The sequence below is a fragment of the Chiloscyllium plagiosum genome, chromosome 4, assembly GCF_004010195.1.
Source record: "Chiloscyllium plagiosum isolate BGI_BamShark_2017 chromosome 4, ASM401019v2, whole genome shotgun sequence".
Taxonomy (NCBI): Eukaryota; Metazoa; Chordata; class Chondrichthyes; order Orectolobiformes; family Hemiscylliidae; genus Chiloscyllium; species Chiloscyllium plagiosum.
Window position 1 is genome coordinate 45,577,136 of NC_057713.1, and position 19,785 is coordinate 45,596,920.

At 41.0% G+C, this 19,785-nt stretch overlaps 1 protein-coding gene across 3 annotated transcripts in view; it reads left to right on the forward strand.

Annotated features, from left to right (window-relative positions):
• The first annotated feature begins 1,483 nt into the window (after positions 1 to 1,483).
• LOC122549012 (matrix metalloproteinase-16-like) overlaps positions 1,484 to 19,785 on the forward strand; it is a 252,380-nt gene continuing 234,078 nt past the window's right edge. For all 3 annotated transcript variants that reach the window (XM_043688128.1, XM_043688130.1, XM_043688131.1), the window contains exon 1: positions 1,484 to 1,706. In XM_043688128.1, the coding sequence (XP_043544063.1) occupies positions 1,563 to 1,706 (144 nt within the window). In that variant the 5' untranslated portion in view covers positions 1,484 to 1,562. The remainder of the gene's footprint in view (positions 1,707 to 19,785) is intronic.

The following is a 19,785-nucleotide window of genomic DNA, read 5'->3' on the forward strand; positions in this document are numbered from 1 at the left end:
CAAATTATTTATGTAAATAATGAAAAAGTAGTGGACCCAGCACTGATCCTTGTGGCACTCCACTGGTCACAGGCCTCTAGTCTGAAAAACAACCCTCCACCTTCTGTCTTCTACCTTAGAGCCAGTTCTGTATCCAAATGGCTAGTTCTCCTTGTATTCCATGAGGTCTAACCTTGCTAACCAGTTTCCCATGGGGAACTTTGTTGAATGTCTTACTGAAGTCCATAAAGATCACATCTACCATTCTGCCCTCATCAATCCTCTTTGTTACTTTTTCAAAAAACTCAATCAAGTTTGTGAGACATGATTTCCCACGCACAAAGCCATGTTGACTATGCCTAATCAGTCCTTGCCTTTTCAAATACATGTACATCCTGTTCCTCAGGATTCCCTCCAACAACTTCCCCATGACAGACATCAGGCTCACTAGTCTATAGTTCCCTGGCTTGTCCTTACTACCCTTCTTAAATAATGGTACCATGTTAGCCAACCTTCAGTCTTCTGGCACCTCACCTGTGACTATCAGTGATACAAATATCTCAGTAAGAGGCCCAGCAATCACTTCCCTAGCTTTGCAAAAAGTTCTAGGGTACACCTGATCAGGTCCTGGGGATTGATTCACTTTTATGCTTTCCAAGACATCCAACACTCTGTAATATGGACATTTTGCAAGATGTCACCATCTATTTCCCTACATTCTATATCTTCCATGGATTGAAAAGTCTCATTTCCCTTCACATAGTGGTCAATAAACGGGGACATAGATTTAAATTAATTATGGAAGGAATGAAGGGAAGATGGTTTTCCCCCCGAGGGGTGGGGCATTAGCATCTGGGGGTGATAAAGGCAGAAACCTTCATCAACTAAATTAAACTTAAATATCTTCTTGACGTGTAACCTGCAGGGATATGAACCAAAAGTTGGAATGTGTGAAGACTTCTTTTCCTGCCAGTCTGAATTTCATCTGCTGTCAATTCTTTTGTTTCTAAAAGTGAGGCAAAGACAAAAAGAAAAGCGCTTGCTCCCAACGTGGAATCTTGGTGTACTTTAATCACAGTGAGTGTTCTTTTTTTAAAAAAAATGAAATTTCTCATAAGTCATTACTGATATCAAAATAAAACACTGCCAGGAATAACTTCGGCATTGCAGCTGTCTTACTAACAGAAGGTAGCCACCAGAGCACAGGGGAGAAACATTACGTTTAAACTAATTACACTTTGTCTATCTTCCCTGCCAAGAGACAGATAAATACAATGTCTGCATAATGAATGAAGAGTGCCTGTGTCAGGCTCTGCTGGCTGGGTTTTCGCTGTGATTCAGTACAGTACTGAGAGAGGACTGTTCCAGTGGTGGAGGGTCGTCTGATAGTCAGTGCGCAGGCTCGCTGGACGTTCCCTGGACTGTTACACTCCGAGTTGTGTGGTTGGAGCCAGTGAAATTGCTCAGGAGCGATCTGCAGCCCAGAGCACTCGAGCTCCATACAGCTCCCTGGCTGCTCTCTTTGATTCACAGTCTCGCTCTGCCTCCAGTCACACACAAATGAGCGGCCCCTGCTCTGAAAGATGGCAAACGGGTTCACAAAGCCTTTAGCCACACTGTACAAAGGAAGCCAACTTGCATTCATACATTCCGGTGTGTTTTACTTGCAAACCTTGCTGTGGATTATTTGTTCGGTTTGCGGGGAAGACCAGCCCTTCAGCGTGGAGGTAAGTTTGCAAGACTTCTTTTCCTGTTCTGGAAATATTCCTGTTTGAGTATTACATTTGAATAGTCTGACGTTCCGATAGGGCACACACACACTGGGATCTCCATAAATTACTAAAGTAACAACACGTTTCTGCAGCTTCTCCATCGTGCGTACGATTGCTTGGGGGAAACATGTTTAATATTTTTTATTTTTAAATGCTAAACAAAGACGTACTCATATTAATGTCTCAGAACAGTGTTTCTAATGATTCAGTTTCTAAGTGTGAAAAGACCTGTGTCTGGAAGGATGTTTACAGACTGGACAAGCTCTTTCTTTCTCCGATGATTTGGTGACTGCCTCTTTCCTGAGCAGTTTTGTGCAGAAGGGGGGAATTTGGGATGATTTATTATTCCCTGTCGGGCCAATGGGGATAAACGTGTTCGGAGGCTGGATGTTTTCTGTTTTAAGGCGGAGTTGTATGTTTGAACCATCGTTGTCCGTCTCTCTCTTTCACACACACACACACTCTTCACCCGCCCTCACCCCATTGCCTCGTGTTGTATGACTGTTCCTCCGGCTTTCTGACATTCCTCAGGGCTGGAGACTCCTCAGGGAAACGAGTGTTACTACATCTCAAGGAAGTGACTTCGTGAATGTGCCTTTTATCTCATTCTGAAGATCACCGGAATCGGAAAGAGACCAGTTGCAATCAGCACAAACCTAACGATGATGGTTAACCTTAGCAAACTTTATTTTTATGTGTCTCGGAAATCTCTTCATTTTACCAAATCAGCTGATAACCCAGATCCCAACCGCTAATATAGTCCAACTATTAATAATTTATACCCTGTGTTCATTTAAAAAAAATCAAAGTTTAGAAATGTTCAAATAACGAGTCACTTGGGGTTCAACCCATTCATTCGAGTGTGTTAGTCGTTCCTCAAATTTGACCACTGAACACGGATGCATTTATACATAGGAGAACGCGCCTTTAATTATCCTACGGCTTTTTGAAGCGTCTCTTGTTTTCTCAGCCCGATCGGATATCCAGACAATGAGCCTGGAAGTTGTATTGCTCCTGTTTGTATCCGGCTCGGAGGTAGCCTGCAAGCCGATCCGGGGGGGCTGCAGCCGCCTCGGCACACAGACGCCAGCTTCAACATGTTGGTTTCTAACAAGTGGCCAGCAAAAAGCCGATGTGACTTTTCAAGGTAGCTGGCAGCATCCTTAGAGCTTTGCTGACTGGCACATTTTGAAAAGCGGCTAATCAGATGACAGAAAAGTTATCAGACAGGATCTGCTTACCTCCTGTCAGTGATACTAACAGACCAGTGCCATTTGAATTGTCAAATATAATCGTCAATAACTTTTAAGTGCAGAAATTGCATCTTTTTTTGAAATGGCTTGATATTCCGGAGTTTACCTTCGCATATTGGGAATTCATGAATTCCAATGGTCATGTGAAGCAACACTGAGATTGTCGTAATATAGAGCACAGTTTTCCTCGGTCTATTTTCGTTGCCAGTTAAGTCTTTCATTTGAGGTTCTAGATAGCAATTGCACACAAGGCAACAAGTAGACAGTTTCCATCGATGTGAATTTAATGGCTGCCACAGACTGTGCACATAGCCCACTTACATCAGAGCTAGAGGTCGTATGACTACGGCAAGCCAATACTCACATGAAGTGCAATAACGTTTCTTCCTATTAAAAATAAGACAGAACACATGCATGCATTATTATTTGCATTTACAGGTTACTCAAAATACATGGCAAACAATGAAAATCTAATTAATCTCTACAAAGTTCCACTTCCATCTACCACAGTAGATGGAAAGCCTTCAAGAAGCAGATCAATAGTAAAAGGATGGGAAGAAGAGGAGTAGGGGCTAATTAGGGACCAAAAAAGGAGATTCACATATGGCTGAGTTGTGAAATTAATGTGTTGTATCTGCCTTTACCCATGAGGCTGATGCTGCCCAGACCAAGATGACAGGAGGAAACTCAGACACTAGATGAAAAGTGGTTGGTACTTAAATTTGATAAGGAACCAGGAGACATGTTCAAATGTGCCACATAGAGAGGTATCCAAACATTTTCAGGAAGTGAAAGCGGAAATTGTAGAGGCATTGGTCACAATCTTTTACTCTTCTTTGCATTTGGTGCTTTACAAACATTACAACCTTGTTCAAAAAAGTTGTGAAGGTAAGCCCAGTAATTACAAAGATATTAATTTAACTTCTGGAGATTTTCTGGAAACAATTATTTAGGCTAGAATTAATAGTCAAAGGTGGAAAAGTGTGGATTAATTTAGAAGAATTGACATCACTTTAAGGGAAAATTTTCTAACATGCTTGAGTTTTTTTTAAAAGAACTAACAGAGCGTTGATGAGGGGAAGGCTATTGATATGACTTATATGAACTTCCAAAAGGTGTTCAATACAGTGCTGCACAACAGACTTGAGGCAAAAAAAAGTAGCAATGTCAAATACAAAATTGGCTGAGAGATGCAAGATAGAATAATGGTTAGTGAGTATTTTTCAAACTGAAGGAAGTTTTATAGTGGAGTTCACCAGTGATTGATATGGTGATTCTTGCTTTTCCAATATATATCTGAATGATCTAGATTTTGGTGTTCTTGGTATAGTTTCAAAGTTTATGGATGACACAAAACTTGGGAGAACTTTAAACTGAGAAGAGGACAATGTCAAATTTGTCAAAAAAGGGCATTGATAAGTTCGTGGAGTGGGTTGATATATTGCAGGTGAAATTCAGGGCAGACAAATGTTTGGTGATACATGTCGATAGAAAGTGCTAAGGCAGTTTAAAATGAAAGGTAGCACTCTAAAATATACACAGAGGTAGAGGGTCATTAAAAGTGGGAGGACAGATACAGGGAGAGCTGTTAATCAAGGATACCATACTTAATTGGGATATGAGAGTACAAGCAGGGAAGCTATATGAACTTATAAAAGAAACTGGTCAGACCTCAGCTGGAATGTTGTGGACAATTCAGGATGCCACAATTGAGGAAATATTTTAATAAATGAAGAAAGAGGTTTATGAGAATGGTTCCAGGGATGACAATCTATTTATTAGGGTCGTTTGGAGAATTTAGGACCATTTTCTTTGAAGAGGAGAAAGCTGACGGAATATTTGACAGAACTTTTCAAATTCACGAGGGGTCTGGATAGATTAGAATAGGTAGGCAAAAAAAAAACTGTCCCCACAAAGAAGAAAATGAAAGGTGAGAGAAACCTGTCACAAAGCAAATAGTCTGCAATGTGCTGTCTGAAAATTTGGAGTAAGTTCAGTTGAAGCATTCAAGAAGGCATTAGAGGATTATATAAATAGAAACAGTGTGCAGGATTGTGGGGAGAAGAGTGAAGTTTGGCAGTAAGTCAGCGTGGTCAGAAAGCTTTGTTGACATGTTGGGCTGAATGACCTGTTGCACTGTAACAATTATTTGATTCAGTGAAAGTCTTTAAATCATACAGGTCACTTAATGGTACACGTGCACATTCTTGTTGGCACTGCTTGTTCTCAGGATGGTGTTTCTTCTCTGGGAAGACTTTCATGGGATGCTGTTACCATGGTAATCATTTCAGATCATTTCCATTGCTGGGGAGCAGTGGACCTCTAGACTGATGGGCTAACTGTCACACCTAGATCACATCTTCCTGTTCTCCTGTCAACAATGAGGTACTGCTTCTGTAGTTGTACATGGTGTCTGTGCTTGCAACAATATATCTGGTTGTTCGCCAGATTGAGGTCACAACTGCTCAGCACAGGTTTAAAGTTGTCACATGGACTAACCCCTGATGAGAGCAGTGAATGTTTGCACTCTGACTAGCCCTCCATAGCTCAGCTTTGGTAATGACTTGGCAGTTTTATAACTGTGAAATTTAGTTATTTCACTTTGATTTTATCATTCATGCCTGTTATTATTTCTGGATTCCGTAGACTTTTTGTTATTGGATGAGTGGTTTGGGTGCAGCGTGATATTTGTCTATGTACTGGAAGACTTTCCTTGTCTATTTCCAAATACATTTATTTCTCCAATCAAGGATTGGCTTTTGTTTCATTTATTGATGATTTCTTTTGGCAATCTTCCCTGCCACCTTTGTGTTTTGACTTGACTTGGATAATATGGAGATGATGAATGGTGTTGAATTTTCAAACCCTTAATGAAGTGTGTGAATTCTTCACTTGTGAATTGTGAACCATTGTTTCTTATCACAATGTTTAAAGTGCTGTCATGACTAAAATGTGCTTTCAGACATTTTGCACTCTCACAGGTAATCATTGATATCAACTTGTCTAACACCTAGTAGTCAAAGTCAGAAGTCACCTGACACCAGGCTATAGTCCAACAGATTTATTTGAAATCACAAACTTTCAGAGCTCTGCTCCTTCATCAGGTGAAATCCTCACCTGAATCTACTTAACCTACATATGCCTGACAGCATCGCCAATCCACCTAACCTACACATTGTGGACTGTGGTGTAGATCAGAACACCCAGAGGAAACCCATGCAGATATAGGGCAAATGTGCAAACTCCACACCTGGAGTGGAATTGAACCCGGGTCCCTGGTGCTGTGAGGCAGCAGTGCTAACCCCTGAGCCGCCATGCTGCCCTATCAATATTAACTCAGCATAATTGGCATTATCATCACTAGTTGTGAAAGCTACTTCCTGATATGTGTTCCAAACCACTATACTTTTTAGCAGTAGGCATAGGTAGATATTCACACTGTGTTGACAAATTAAGCAAAACTTTTACTCAACAGTTCACAAATCCAATGAATCATTGCACTGCTTTCATATCTGTTGGTTGCTGCCTTTCGTGCTTTCACCTTGTCAGGATTCAGACAAAGTCTCTTTGCTGTCAGTACCCGACTTACCAACTTGACTTCAATTGTGTCTTTTACTTGTTCAGCTTCGGGTTCACTTGGCAAGCTCTCTGTAAGCTGACGCGCTAGATTCTGATTGTGTTCTGCAATTCTACCATTGTGCCTGCACATCTACACAACCACTTCCTTCACAACCCATCCGATTCACTAATATCATTTAAGGAAGGAAACAGCCATGCTTATATGGTCTGGCTTCCATGTGACTCTAGACCCTCAGCAATGCAGTTGATGCTTAACTGCCCTCCTGGGTAATTAAGGATGGGCAATAAATATTAGTCTGGCCAGCAATGGCCACATCCTGTGAATGAATAGCAATAAAACCAGCAGATCAAAACTGGGTTCCACTCAGGGAATCATTATGCCGGACTGTCTGCAATACTCTTCTGGAGAAGTAGAAATGTGAAATAGTGTGTACAAATTCTGTATCTCCCAAATGGTCTCCATAACATAGTAAGAAGATTGCTGCTTTCATTAAGCTTTGTTTTCCAGTAGCCTTCCTTCACATCAAAGGCTATGAAGACCTTGTCTTTGCAGGTGAGGCAACGTTTATTTCAATGATTGGCATTCAGAAATTAGATCTCTTCAAAGTTTCTTTCAGATCTTTTGGTTCCAAGCATACTCTGTTTTCCAGTTTTTTCACTGCTACCATGCTGCTAATCTAGTCGTAACTTTTTTTTTGATTATTCCATTCTTTTCAAGTTCCTCCATCTCGTCTTTCAGTTTGGACAGGAGGGGGCAGTTGGAATTCTATTTGTCAGGTCCTTGTGGTCTGTCGCACGTCAAGATGGCATTCAATAGGAAGACATACCGGATCTCTGAAAGCATCTTTGTAACCTTTTAGGACCTGTTTGACACTTCAAACCTTTTCTGATAAATTTTGGATATTGGACCATGTTTTAAATCTGCTTCAGCTGAGGTGATTTGATTTTGTGTATCACCACTATATAGAGCTCCAGATTGTCATTCTTCCCATTACATTGGGCTGTCAGTAACATCTGTTCTCTTGGCATGAAGATCACTTTATCATATAGCCTCACTTTCAAAGGCTCACTTTTGGGTCATCATCTTGAGGAACTACTCACAGGTCTATGAAGTTCATTAATGCTGCACGAAGGACCAGTGTATATCTGACAGTTTTTAACATTGGGACAGGAGTAGACCATTCATCCCCTCAAACCTTTTCCTCCATTCTGAGATAGGGCTGGTCTGTGGCCTAACTGCATGTACTTTTAGCCCACATCCCTTCATACCTTTGTTAACAAAAATATATCTATCTCAGATTTAAACTACCTCTTCACATTCCCATGATATCCTCCTTCTGCATTCTTCATTCTAATGGTCATGAAACCATTTATTGTATTTACATCTGAGAACATCAGTCTATTGGACAGTGTGGAGTGATTCATTAGCTGCCATCTTTCCAACAGCCATTTCTTTAAAAGACTTATTTTCTTCCTTTTTCTAGCCAAGTACATGTATGCAAAGTGATTCGATTTCTTCCAGTTAGATATGCTCCCTTCACACTTGTGTTGTGTCCTCTGCAATATTTACATCTCACTCTCTGGACTTTATCATTCTGTTGACTTCTGTACATATTTCTTCATTTTTCTCAATTAAATAATTCATTTGGCCTGGAATGTGTCTCAACATAATACAAAGCCTCCATTAACAATCTCAATCATCAGCTAGAGCATACTAGTCAAGGAGCTTCTGTACATATTGATAGATTTTTTTAAGAGAAAGTTTCTCCTTTTTCAGCATGAATCTCTTATGCCTCAGGCAGTCCTATCTCTGAGATCACTTTTCAGATGTCCAGATTTCTAGGATTTGGCTAGATGTATCCGTGAGGTCACGCACTGATCAGAAGTCTCACTGCCCCCTGCGGTCTGATGTTGAACACATGCCATTCCATGTGTGACATTTAACACACAGTTCGAAATGAATCTTCAAAGCTTTAAAAACCTGCTATGTCTGACTTTTCTTCTTCTCAGTAAGATATAGGCTGAAACACAGCTTGTTGCAATCTTTCCTCAGCCCTGATAGCAGGGTTTCAACTCTTTTTTTACTCAGCTTTAAAAAAGATAGTTCTGCAGTTGTGCCATAGCTTTGCAATTGAAAGAAAAAAACTGCTCTGCCATTCGACTCACCCAGGAACCCCAAAATTGCAGATTGTTATTTTTGCAATAGCTGGCTGCCTCTTAGCTCTGAAGATCCACACATTTTCAGCTGATAGTTACAGTCGCTGGGTTACGAATGGGTTCCATTCTTGAGTATTTACAAGTCGATTTGCGGGCAAGTCAGAACACAGGTCAGGACGACAAAATAGCAACTTATAAGTAGAAGGAAACATTTGTATGATTAATGATACACCTCGTTTATAAATGCATGTGTTCATAATTTGGACATTAATATATCGGGAACCATCTGTAGCATTTGGCAAGAGATGTGGGGCTACCACGCACTGCACGCACAGGCATTTATAGTAAACATGAATGTCACATGACTAAACAAGCCAGCTAATAAGACCATAAGATAGGAGCAGAAGTGGGCCATTCAGCCCATCAAACCTTCTCCTCCTTTCATTGAGATCATGGTTGATTTGATAATGCTCAGCTCCATTTTTCTGCCATATTCCTTTGTTTCCTCACTGAGTAAAATATATGTTTCTGTCAGCTTTGAATATACTTAAAAACCCTACCTCGACACTGGCAAAGAATTCCACAGATTTACTACCCTCAGAGAAGAAAGATTTCCTCGTCTTTGTCTTAAATGTGTGATTCCTTATCCTGACATTCTGTCCTCTGGTTCTTGACTCTCCCACGAATGGAAACAACCTTTCCACATCTATTCTGCATGTAGTCTAAGAATCACATGTATTTCAATAAGGTTGGCTTTCATTCTTCTAAACTCAGTAAGTGCAAGCCCAACTTACTCATTCTGTATTCATGAGACTGTTTCTGTATACCTGGGATCAACCTCATGAACCTTCTCTGGGCTGCCTCCAAAGCGAGCATGCTAAATACAAGTGTATTTCTCAAACCAAATGGTCTTTCAGCGTGAATAAAACCACTTTCCCTCTCTGTCTCCCTCTCCATGTCTCTGCCTCACTCTCTCTCTCTTTCTCTCTCTCTCTCTCTCTCTCTCTCACTGCTAGGGATCTTACTGGAGTCTGAACAATTTTGTTAATGGCACAAGATATCCAGTGAGGCCAATCTGGATGTCTGGTCAAGTTGCTGTGTCTTTTAACTAAGTTCTGAGCATCAATGAGAGCTTTTAGCTCAGCAGTATCAAGTTGCCTCTTAAGCTGGATTATTGCCTGTTAGCAACTTGAATTTCACATCTTTTTTTAATAATACACGGCTTTCTATTTTTACCATCTACTGTGAGCAAACTAGATACTGAGAACTTGTGACATAGAAGTCAGAGTGGGCACCTGATGACTTTAGCTCATTGCTGGCTGCAAACAGCCTCTGTGTTGGTCACCATTCAATAGCATCTTGGCATGTTCGATAGGAGCTGGCCGTGTGCACCACTAATTCACACACATTGACATCCACCATGTGGCAACCTCTAAAATCCCTATACCTCCAATCCACTGATAGTACACTACTGTTCTTCAGTTCTGCATACCTCAGACCACAACAGCTTTTATTATTGCAATGTTTCAGCAAAGACAGTCTGCACTGGAGACAGGTCCCTACATCATAGTCAGGACCAGGCTGCATCTCCAGACTGTTCATTTCCAAAGATGTGCAGGTTAGGTGGATTGGCCATGGGAAATGAAGGGTTGCAGGGATAGTGTAGGCTGTGCGTCTGGGTGGGATGTTCTTTGGAGGTTTGGTGTGGACTTAATGAGCCGAATGGCTTGTTTCCGCACCCTAGGAATTCTATGATCTATGTGTCTTCTTAGCAATCACTCACTTTTGAGTCTACCTTGGGTGCTTGTCTGTCTTGCCTTGTCATTTAGCACCATGCCTTTAAGCCAGGGATACCAGGCTGCCAGCGCTGCTGCATTGTCTTGCTGATTAGCACAGACACAAAGCCAAGATGCTTGTCAGTTGTCCTCAGTCACATCTGGAGAGGTAGTCTTCAGTCAGGAGGTCACAGTAAGTCATGGGCAGCATCCAATACCAGTCCAGAACTTGGACCCCATTAGTCAGCCACTCAGGGTTCTCAGACTCAGCATCCTCTCCATGTAAGCGGTGCGGAACCAAATGTCGGGCAGTCCACCAGCTTTCTTGATTCTTTCTGCCTCGATGAGGGATGTTTTCCTGCTAGAAGAAGAGAGGGGAAGGAATTAAGCAAGGTGAAAATGAGTGACACAGGTTTTACTTTTGGTGCATGTGGGGAAGTGCACCAAGAGAGTGAATGGGCAGTGCAGAGAGCATGCTATGTTAATGGTGGCATTAGGATGGAGAGAGTGAGTGAGGCAAGATGTGCAGACAGGAGTGACAGTATTAGGAAGTGAGCTTTGGTGGGAGATAATTATCACACAGAGAGGTTGAGAGGTATCAAAGAGAAGATGGTGCCATCTGCTCTTTGCCATCCTGAGGAAGAGGATATTCTACCTCAGCACCTTCCTGTTCAGAAACACTTCCAGGGTAATAGTACAAAGCAAGGTGCAATTTTTCCTCATCTATCATGTCCAGAGCAAATGTCAGTCATACTATAGGGCAGTTCCGGTGAGGAAGTGCTGGATACACAATATCTTTTAAAGATGGTGCCAACATAAGGTTGCAAGCATATTCTGGGATATCTTGGCAATGTTGAGAGGTAGAATGGAATCAGACTAGAGGGCTGCCATAGGTTTGAAGTAGGTACTAATGAGGCAACTCTGGTGAGATGCAGTGAGAGGACTCCCAAGGCCTCACAGAGAGAAATGCTTTGTTAAACATGACATAATTCACACTTAACCAAAAAAACATAAGATTCAACACTCTGTTGTTTTAGACCTCCCCCTAATTTCAGAGCTCTACAATCCAGAGACTTGTTGCATGAATGTCTGCAATTTCTTGACAGCCCAGTCTCCCTGGTCCATAACATTGCCCTGGCTGTCTCTGGTGATGTCTGGGTGACATTGCTGAGCCTGAACTTTTCTCAGCAAGAAATGATGTTATTGAGTGTGAGTTGGGCGACGATGTTGACGGCGACACTAGATAGAAATTTTCAATTGCTGATTTGCCGCACTGTTAAATGACAGAGGGTTTAGAGAGTCAGTGTTGGTTTCAGGAAACTCCTGGCTATGTTTGGAAACCCATTTGCAGCGTGCGACATTACAGTGTTTTGTTGCTGGTAGGTTGCACCCAGACATTGGTCAATGCTAAAGCCAGAGTAGAATGGCCTCAGGTTGAGTTACCTTTTGATTTTCCTGTCTATTTTGTATGAAGCAACACTAGGTTCTTTCCTCACAGTGACAACAGGAATTAGGGGGAATTGAAAGCTTGAAAATCTATTCCCTGTTCTCATGACACTTTCCTTAATGACTCAGCAAAGAATGTCACAATATGACCAAGATCTTGCACCTTCAGATTTATAAACTTGTACTGCATCAAGTGGGTTGAATGGTCTCCTGCTAACCTGATGATTCTGTGACAATAGTTCTCTTGTGTAAACTGGTTGGACTGGTGCCATTTGTCCACTTTATCCCCCTCTCTTCCGAGGGCATTGCACTTCATATATTTAAATGCCCATTGTTCACACAGATGCTGACAAAGGGGAGTGAGCTGGTGACAACACAAAAAATGCTGAAGAAACTCAGCAAGCCCAACAGCATTTGTCAAGAGAGAGACAGCATTAATATTTTGAGTCTGCTGTGACTCTTTTTCAAAACTGAGCCGGTAAGCTGTTCAATTGTAGGTAGCACCCCGTGGTCAAGGATGAAAAATATCATGCCCAGCATCCAAACATGCATGCTGTCTTACAGGAGCAGGGAGGAAGCACTTGGATACCTGAGATCATCAATGTCAGCATTTGTCCTGTCCTTTAGATCTCATTACCATATCTCACAGTGCATTTGTTGGCAGCTATAGGGAAATGGCCAATAATACAGTCATTTTGTTTCTGGCATAGAAATTCTGATGGCTGCCAAATCCAGTAAAGGCAGTAGGTAATTCCTCAGTTCTGAGGAAGGGTCACGGGACCTGAAACATTAACTTTGGTTTCTCTTCATAGATGCTGCCAGACCTGCTGAGCTTTTCCAGCAACTTCTGTTTTTGTTGCAGCAGATAATTACTGACTTCTCTGTGAATGCCGAGGTTTCACCTCTATATGCTGAAGATGCAACTTTTGTCTGCTTCCCTATGCATTGGGAATGACTTGCTTCCACTCCAATTCGATAGTTTTCCAATAATTAAATAACAAGTCCAGATTGCAGACACTGTGACCTATAAGGCAGGTGGTGCTTGAAGGGTTAAGCAGATAAGACATTTGATGTACTGTGAGATCTCTCCAAGAATTTGCCTTACCCTCTGCAACATCTGTCTGTGTGTGGTTTCTTTCCCAATAAACTTTCTTTATTTGATACTTTGCCAGTCTGGGATTCCCATCGCACAGAGGATATGTTTGACTACTTCAGGGATGCTTTAAATGAGACAATTCCACTGTCCTCCTGGGAGTCTGCAGTCATAACTAAGCTCCAAGTAGAACAGCTGCTTTGGGAATTGGGTGTCAGGCACGAACTGGACATACCTTGCCTACTGAGGCTGGTTTTATGTGATTGATGCATCAGTATTGTGCATATTCATTTTAGAGAGGCTGCTGCTGTTGGACTAGCAAGCATCCTGCCAGATTTGGAGCACCTTGAGTATCACTTGTCATCATGCTGAGTCATCAAGGAAAGTGTTGTGAGAACAGGGAATAGATTTTCAAGCTTTCAATTCCCCCTAATTCCTGTTGTCACTGTGAGGCAAGAACCTAGTGTTGCTTCATACAAAGGAGAAGGGAAAATTAAAAGGTAGCACATCCTTAGGCCATTCTATCTTGACTTTGGCATTGACCAATGTCTGGGTGCAACATACTGGACACAACAAAACACTGTAATGTCGCATGCTGCAAATGGGTTTCCAACCATAGCCAGGAGTTTCCTGAAACCAACATTGCCTCATCAAACCCTCTGCCATTTAACAGCCTGGCAAATCAGCAATTGAAAATTTCTATCTAGTGTCTCCGCCAACTTCATTGCCCAACTCATACTCAATGACATCATTTGTTGCTGAGAAAAGCTCAGGCTCAGTAATGTCACTGAGACATTTGTAGACCATCCAAGTCTCCAAAGTATATTGGACTATAGGATCACTGCTGCCCACCAGACCTTGATTGTAGTTTCAGGTTTGAAATTCTGGATCTACATGTTTTTTTTGAAGGCTGAGATAGCACATAGTTTATGAAAGTCATCATCACCAGTTTCTGCCTTTTTGAAGAGAGACTCACAAAATATGGAAAATGCTCTTCATTTTCTGGAGTCTTGCTTTCGCTCTTCAGGAATGCTGGGAGATTTTGTGCTTGGTAGATGGTTGGAGGGGGAATTTATTTTTCCAGATATTTAGTCAATGGTCCAATTTCTCATTTACTTTGGAGGGGGAGTCAACATTGACTTGGAGCTCTATTTCTGAGTGAACATGCACACGTAAGTGTCAGCTGCACATTGAATCTCTGAGATTGGAGTGACTTTAGTTTTGAATTGAACATGGCATCAGCTGGACAGTTTCATGTCTGTTGCGTATATTAACTTCATGCCTGTGGGCAGTTCACTGAAAGACAGCTGGGTTTTTTCAATGGGAAAGGTGGAGGAGAGGATTAGTGTGTTGACATAGTCTTGTTTGATCCCAGTCTTCATTGAGGATTTGATTTGGTTTGAGTGATCACACACAACATATAAAAGAATTGCACAGCTCAATGGGGCAGATGCAACAAGGATATCTTCCCTTTTCTGGGAGTCTCAAACTAGGGAATACACACTCAAAATAAGAGATAGGCCATTTGGGACTGAGATGAAGAGGAACTTGTTCAGTCAAAATGAAACTTTGGAATTCTCCCTCCATCCCATGGGATTGTGGACCCTCTTTTCCCCCACAATGGAATTTCAGTTAGTAAGTATATTTGAGAGAAATGGATCGTCTTCCATATATTAAAAATAATCCAGAGATATGGGGATGGTATAGTATATAATGATACAAAAGCAACAGCTAGTATTTTAAGAAGTAATACATGGCTTGTAACAAACATACATTCCTTTGAGATATATAAAAGACAGACAATGGCTCATACTTAAATGCTTAATGCATGCTTTATAATAAAATTCATTCCTTTAAGGCATACAAACCAACAAGAGAAGTGAGTCAGCTGTGGCTAACAAAGGAAGTTAAAGATACTATTGAATCAATGGAGGAGGCTTATAAAACTGCCAGAAAATGAAATAAGCCCGAGGATTGGGAGCATTTTAGAATTCAATGAAGTAGGATCAAGAACTTGATGAAAAGACAGGGAAAATGGAGTGGAAACTGACAAGACGTATCAGAGCAGACTGGAATAACTTCTATAGTTATGTGAAAGGGAAAATATGAGCAAAGACACATGTGAGTCTATGACAGGCAGAGACAGGAGAATTTATTTTACGCAATGGCAGAGAAGCTTTTTTACTACTCTGTATCTGTCTTTTCTTTGGAAGGTGAAAGAAATCTCCTAGAAATAATAGAGGTCCCAGGGATGCCAGAGAATCAGGAACTAAAGGAAATTAATATTTACAAAAACGTAGTGTTGGGAAAGTTCATGAAAGTTGACAGACCCATTGAACCCAATCATCTGCATTCTAGAGTGATTAAAAAGAGGTGGTTACAGAGATAATGGAACAGATTGGTGATCATCTTTCAAAACTAGATTCTGGAATGATAATTGTAGGTTGAAAGTTTGCAAAAGTAATTCCTTGATTTAAGAAAAGAGTGAGGGAATAAATTTGGAATAACTGGTATCTTGATAATAGTAGTAGGGAAAATACTAATGTGTATTACAAAGGATTTGGCAGCTGGACATTTGGGAAGAATCACTATGGATTTATGAATTAGACTTTATGTTTGATGAACCTGTCACAGTTTTTGAGGATATTCTGAGCAGAGGATTTGCGTGAAACCAGTGCAAGTTTGGATTTTCAGAAGGTTATCAAAAAGGTAAATTTTTGGGAAATTAGTGGGAGTATGGGAGCATGGGAAGCTAGTGAACAAAATTAGGACATATGGAACTTGGGTAATGTGCTTACATGGTTTGAGGACTGGTTATTTGAAAGAAAACAGAGATTAGGAAGAATTGGATCATTCTTGGGTTGGTAGGCTGTGACTACTGGGGTACTGCAAGGATTAGTGCTTAGGCTGTTCAGAACCTACATCAATGATTAGATGCAGGGATCAATGTAATATTTTCAAATTTGCAAATGTTACAAAACCGTATGGGAAGACAGTGCAGTTTCAAGTGGATTTGGACAGATTGAGTGATAGGGTAACTTTATGGCAAACGGAATAAAATGTGGATAAGTGTGAGGTTATCCACTTTGGTAGGAGGAATGGAAAGACATGATATGTTATTTATTATTTTCCTTTATTTTTCTAGTTTATATTAAGAAGGACTATCATGTTAACCATTACTTTTATTTCTTTATTTTCTAATAATTCTCTGAAGCTAATGTAACTTTGTAATTTTGTTTCTTTTACTACTTTGTTCCTATATACCTTTGTCCTAAGATGACGCAGTGTGTGGTGACAGTATACATTTTTCAATGTCCTCCTGTACTTGAGTACATGTGACAATAAAATCTAAATCTAAAATCTAATTTTAAAAATGTTCAGAGATTGGGGAGTGTTGTTATCCAAAGGGACTTGGGTGTCTTTGTTTCGGTCATTGAATTTTTACAGTGCAGAAAGAGGCCATCAGGCCATCATGGAGGGAGTGCAGCAGAAGGCCACCAAACTAACTCCTGAGATGGCAGGATTGTCCAATGAGGAAATATTGAGGAGATTGGGCCTGCATTCTCTAGTTTAGAAGAATGAGATGTGATCTAATTGAAAATTACAGAATACTTAAAGGGCCAGGCTATAATGCCTGCATTATCGAGGGTTAATCTCCTGCTTTTTTAATCCCATATCCCTGCATACATTTCTGTTCAAATCTTCATCCAATGGCTTCTTGACTGCCTCAATTGAACATTTACATGCAGTGCATTCCATACCCTAACTGCTCACTATATGAAAACAATCTTTTTTTTAACACCCATGCTTTGTTTCCACATTTTATGTCTATGTCCTCTTGATTTTAATCTACTCTGTCCAGGCCACTTATGATTTGAAGAACCACTATCAAATCTTCTCTCAACCTCTTGTCTCCAAGGAGTACAGTTCTAACTTCTTCAATCTATCCTCATAACTGAAGTTACTTATTCCTGCAGCCACTCTTGTAAATCACTCCTGCATTCTCACCAATGCAATCTGATATGAACAAAACTATTATGCTGATGCAGCAAGCAGTTAGAAAGGTGAATGGTATGTTTGGCCTCAATTGTAAAAGAATTTCAATACATGAGTAAAAATGCTTTGCCTCAGTTGGAGAAAACCTGCATGTTTGGTCCTCACACTTTTCATGGACAGCGTGCAGCAGAAGGTCACCAAACTAACTCCTGAGATGGCTGGATTGTCCAATGATGAAATATTGCATTCTCTTGAGTTTAGAAGAATGAGACGTGATCTAATTGAAAATTACCGATACTTAAAGGGCCAGGCAGGGTAGACACAGGATGGAAGTTTCTACTGGTGAGGTTGATCTAGAACCAGGGGGCACAGTCTTTGAGTAAGGGGGAAGTCACTGGGGAATATCTTCACTCAGCAGGTAGTGAAACTTTGGCATTCCCAACCCAGACAGCTGTGTAGCATCAGTTATTATGTTCAAATAGTGATCGATAGACTTCTAGATGTTAATGACATCAAGGGGTATATAGACAGATTCATTGAGTGGGCACAACTTGGTAGATAGAAAATAATGGGGGAAAATGTTAGTTCAAGCACTTTCGTTGGAAAAATAAAGCAGTTAAATTTTATTTAAATGGAGAAAAGACTGCAGAACTCTGCAGCACTGAGAGATTTGGAGTCCTTGTATATAAATGACAAAAAATTAGTTCTGTGGGGGATAAGCAAGTGGACTGTTGGCTTTTATTTCAAAGGAAATGAAGAGACAAAAATAAAGAGGTTTTCTAAAACTATACAAGACACAAGTTAGACCACTTCCACAGTACTGAGAAGATTTTGCTTCCTTTTCCCAGGAAGGACATACTGGCATTGGAGGTAGTCCAGAGAATATTCACTGGATATGTAGAGATGTTCTTATGAGACAAGATTGATTAGGTTGGGCCTGTACACATTGGAGTTTAGAAGAATGAGAGGCAGGCTTAGAGTCATAGAAACAGACAGCACGGAAACATGCCAACTCGTCCATGCTGACCAACTATTTTAAATAAACCTAGTCCTATTTGCTAGCATTTGGCCCATATCCCTCTAAGCTCTTCCTACTCATATACCCATCCAGATTCCTTTTAAATGGTGTAATTGTACCAGCTTCCACCACTTCCCCGGCAGCTTATTCCATACGTGCACCACACTCTGTGTGAAAATGTTGCTTCTTTGATCCCTTTTAAATCTTTCCCCTCTCACCTTAAACCCATGCCGTCTGGTTTTGGACTCCTCCAACCTCAGGGAAAAGACCTTGTCTATTTACCCTATCCATGCTCCTCATGAATTCATAAACTTCTATGAGGTCACCCCTCAGCTACCGATGCTCCAGGGAAAATAGCCCCAGTCTATCCAGCCTCTCCCTATAGCTTCAACCCTCTAACCCTGGCAACATCCTTGTACATCTTTTCTGAACCCTTCCAAGTTTCACAACATTAAATTCCATCTGCCACTCCTCGGCCCATTGGCCCATCGATCAAGATCCCATTGTACTCTGAGGTAACCTTCTTGGCAGTCCACTACACCACCAATTTTGGTGTCATCTGCAAACTTACGAACCATACCTCCTATGTTCACACCCAAATTATTTATATAAATGACAAAAAGCAGCAGACCCAGCAGTGTTCCTTGTGGCACACCACTGGTCACAGGCCTCCAGACTGACAAGCAACCCTCCACCACCACCCTCTGTCTTCTACCTTCGAGCTAGTTCTGTATCCAAATGGCTAGTTCTCCCTACTTTCTATGCTAACCAGTCTACCAGGAGGAGCCTTGTTGAATGCTTTGCTGAAGTCCGTATAGAGAACATCTACCTCTCTACCTTCATCAGCCTTCTTCATTACTTCTTCAAAATACTCAATCAAGTTAGTGAGACACGATTTCCCATACACAAAGCCATGTTGACTATGCTTAATCAGGCCTTGCCTTTCCAAATACATGTAAATCCTGTTTTATTGACACACATAAGATGTTTCCCCTCGTGGGAGATTCTTGAACTAAAGGGCAGAACATGAGTAAAGGATCACCCATTTAAGATGGAGATGAGGAATTTCTTCTTTCAGGGGGTAATGTATCTTTATTGCAGATGGCTGTCAAAACAGGTTATTCAGCATACAGGCAGTCCCCAGGTAGCAAACGAGTTCCATTCTGGCGTCTATTTGCAAGTTGAGTTATAGGTAGAACACAGTGCAGGAGAGTGGCTATTTGTAAGTATATGAAGTGATCGTATATCAGGTCTTTAAAATTACACCCCTGCATGGGATTACATTCTTAAGTATGAGTATTCATAAATCCAGATCCCCTGGATTCAAGACTGAAGTGCATCTTTTAATCAAGAAGGAAATCAAAAGGGTCTGGGGCAAAGGGAGGCAAATGGAGTTGAGGTTTATTGGATAAGCCATATCTGTTTGAATGGTGAAACAAACCTGAAGGGCTGAATGCTCCTACATCTTATGGTCTATTCGAGCTGGTAGATCAAATAAGGCCAGTCATTATCTACTCTTGCATGGCACAGATAAAGTGGGTGCCTTTGTGGTCCCTTGCTTGACAATGAAGTTCTAATGGAGTTGCCAGTATTTCAACTGAGGGTGTTGCTCCGAGATCTTGTGCTTACCTCTTTGGTGGGACAGGTGTTGGTTTGGTCTAGTTCTTAACATTTCATCAGAAGGAGGATTCGCTTGGAGTTTGCTTTCCTCACTGCC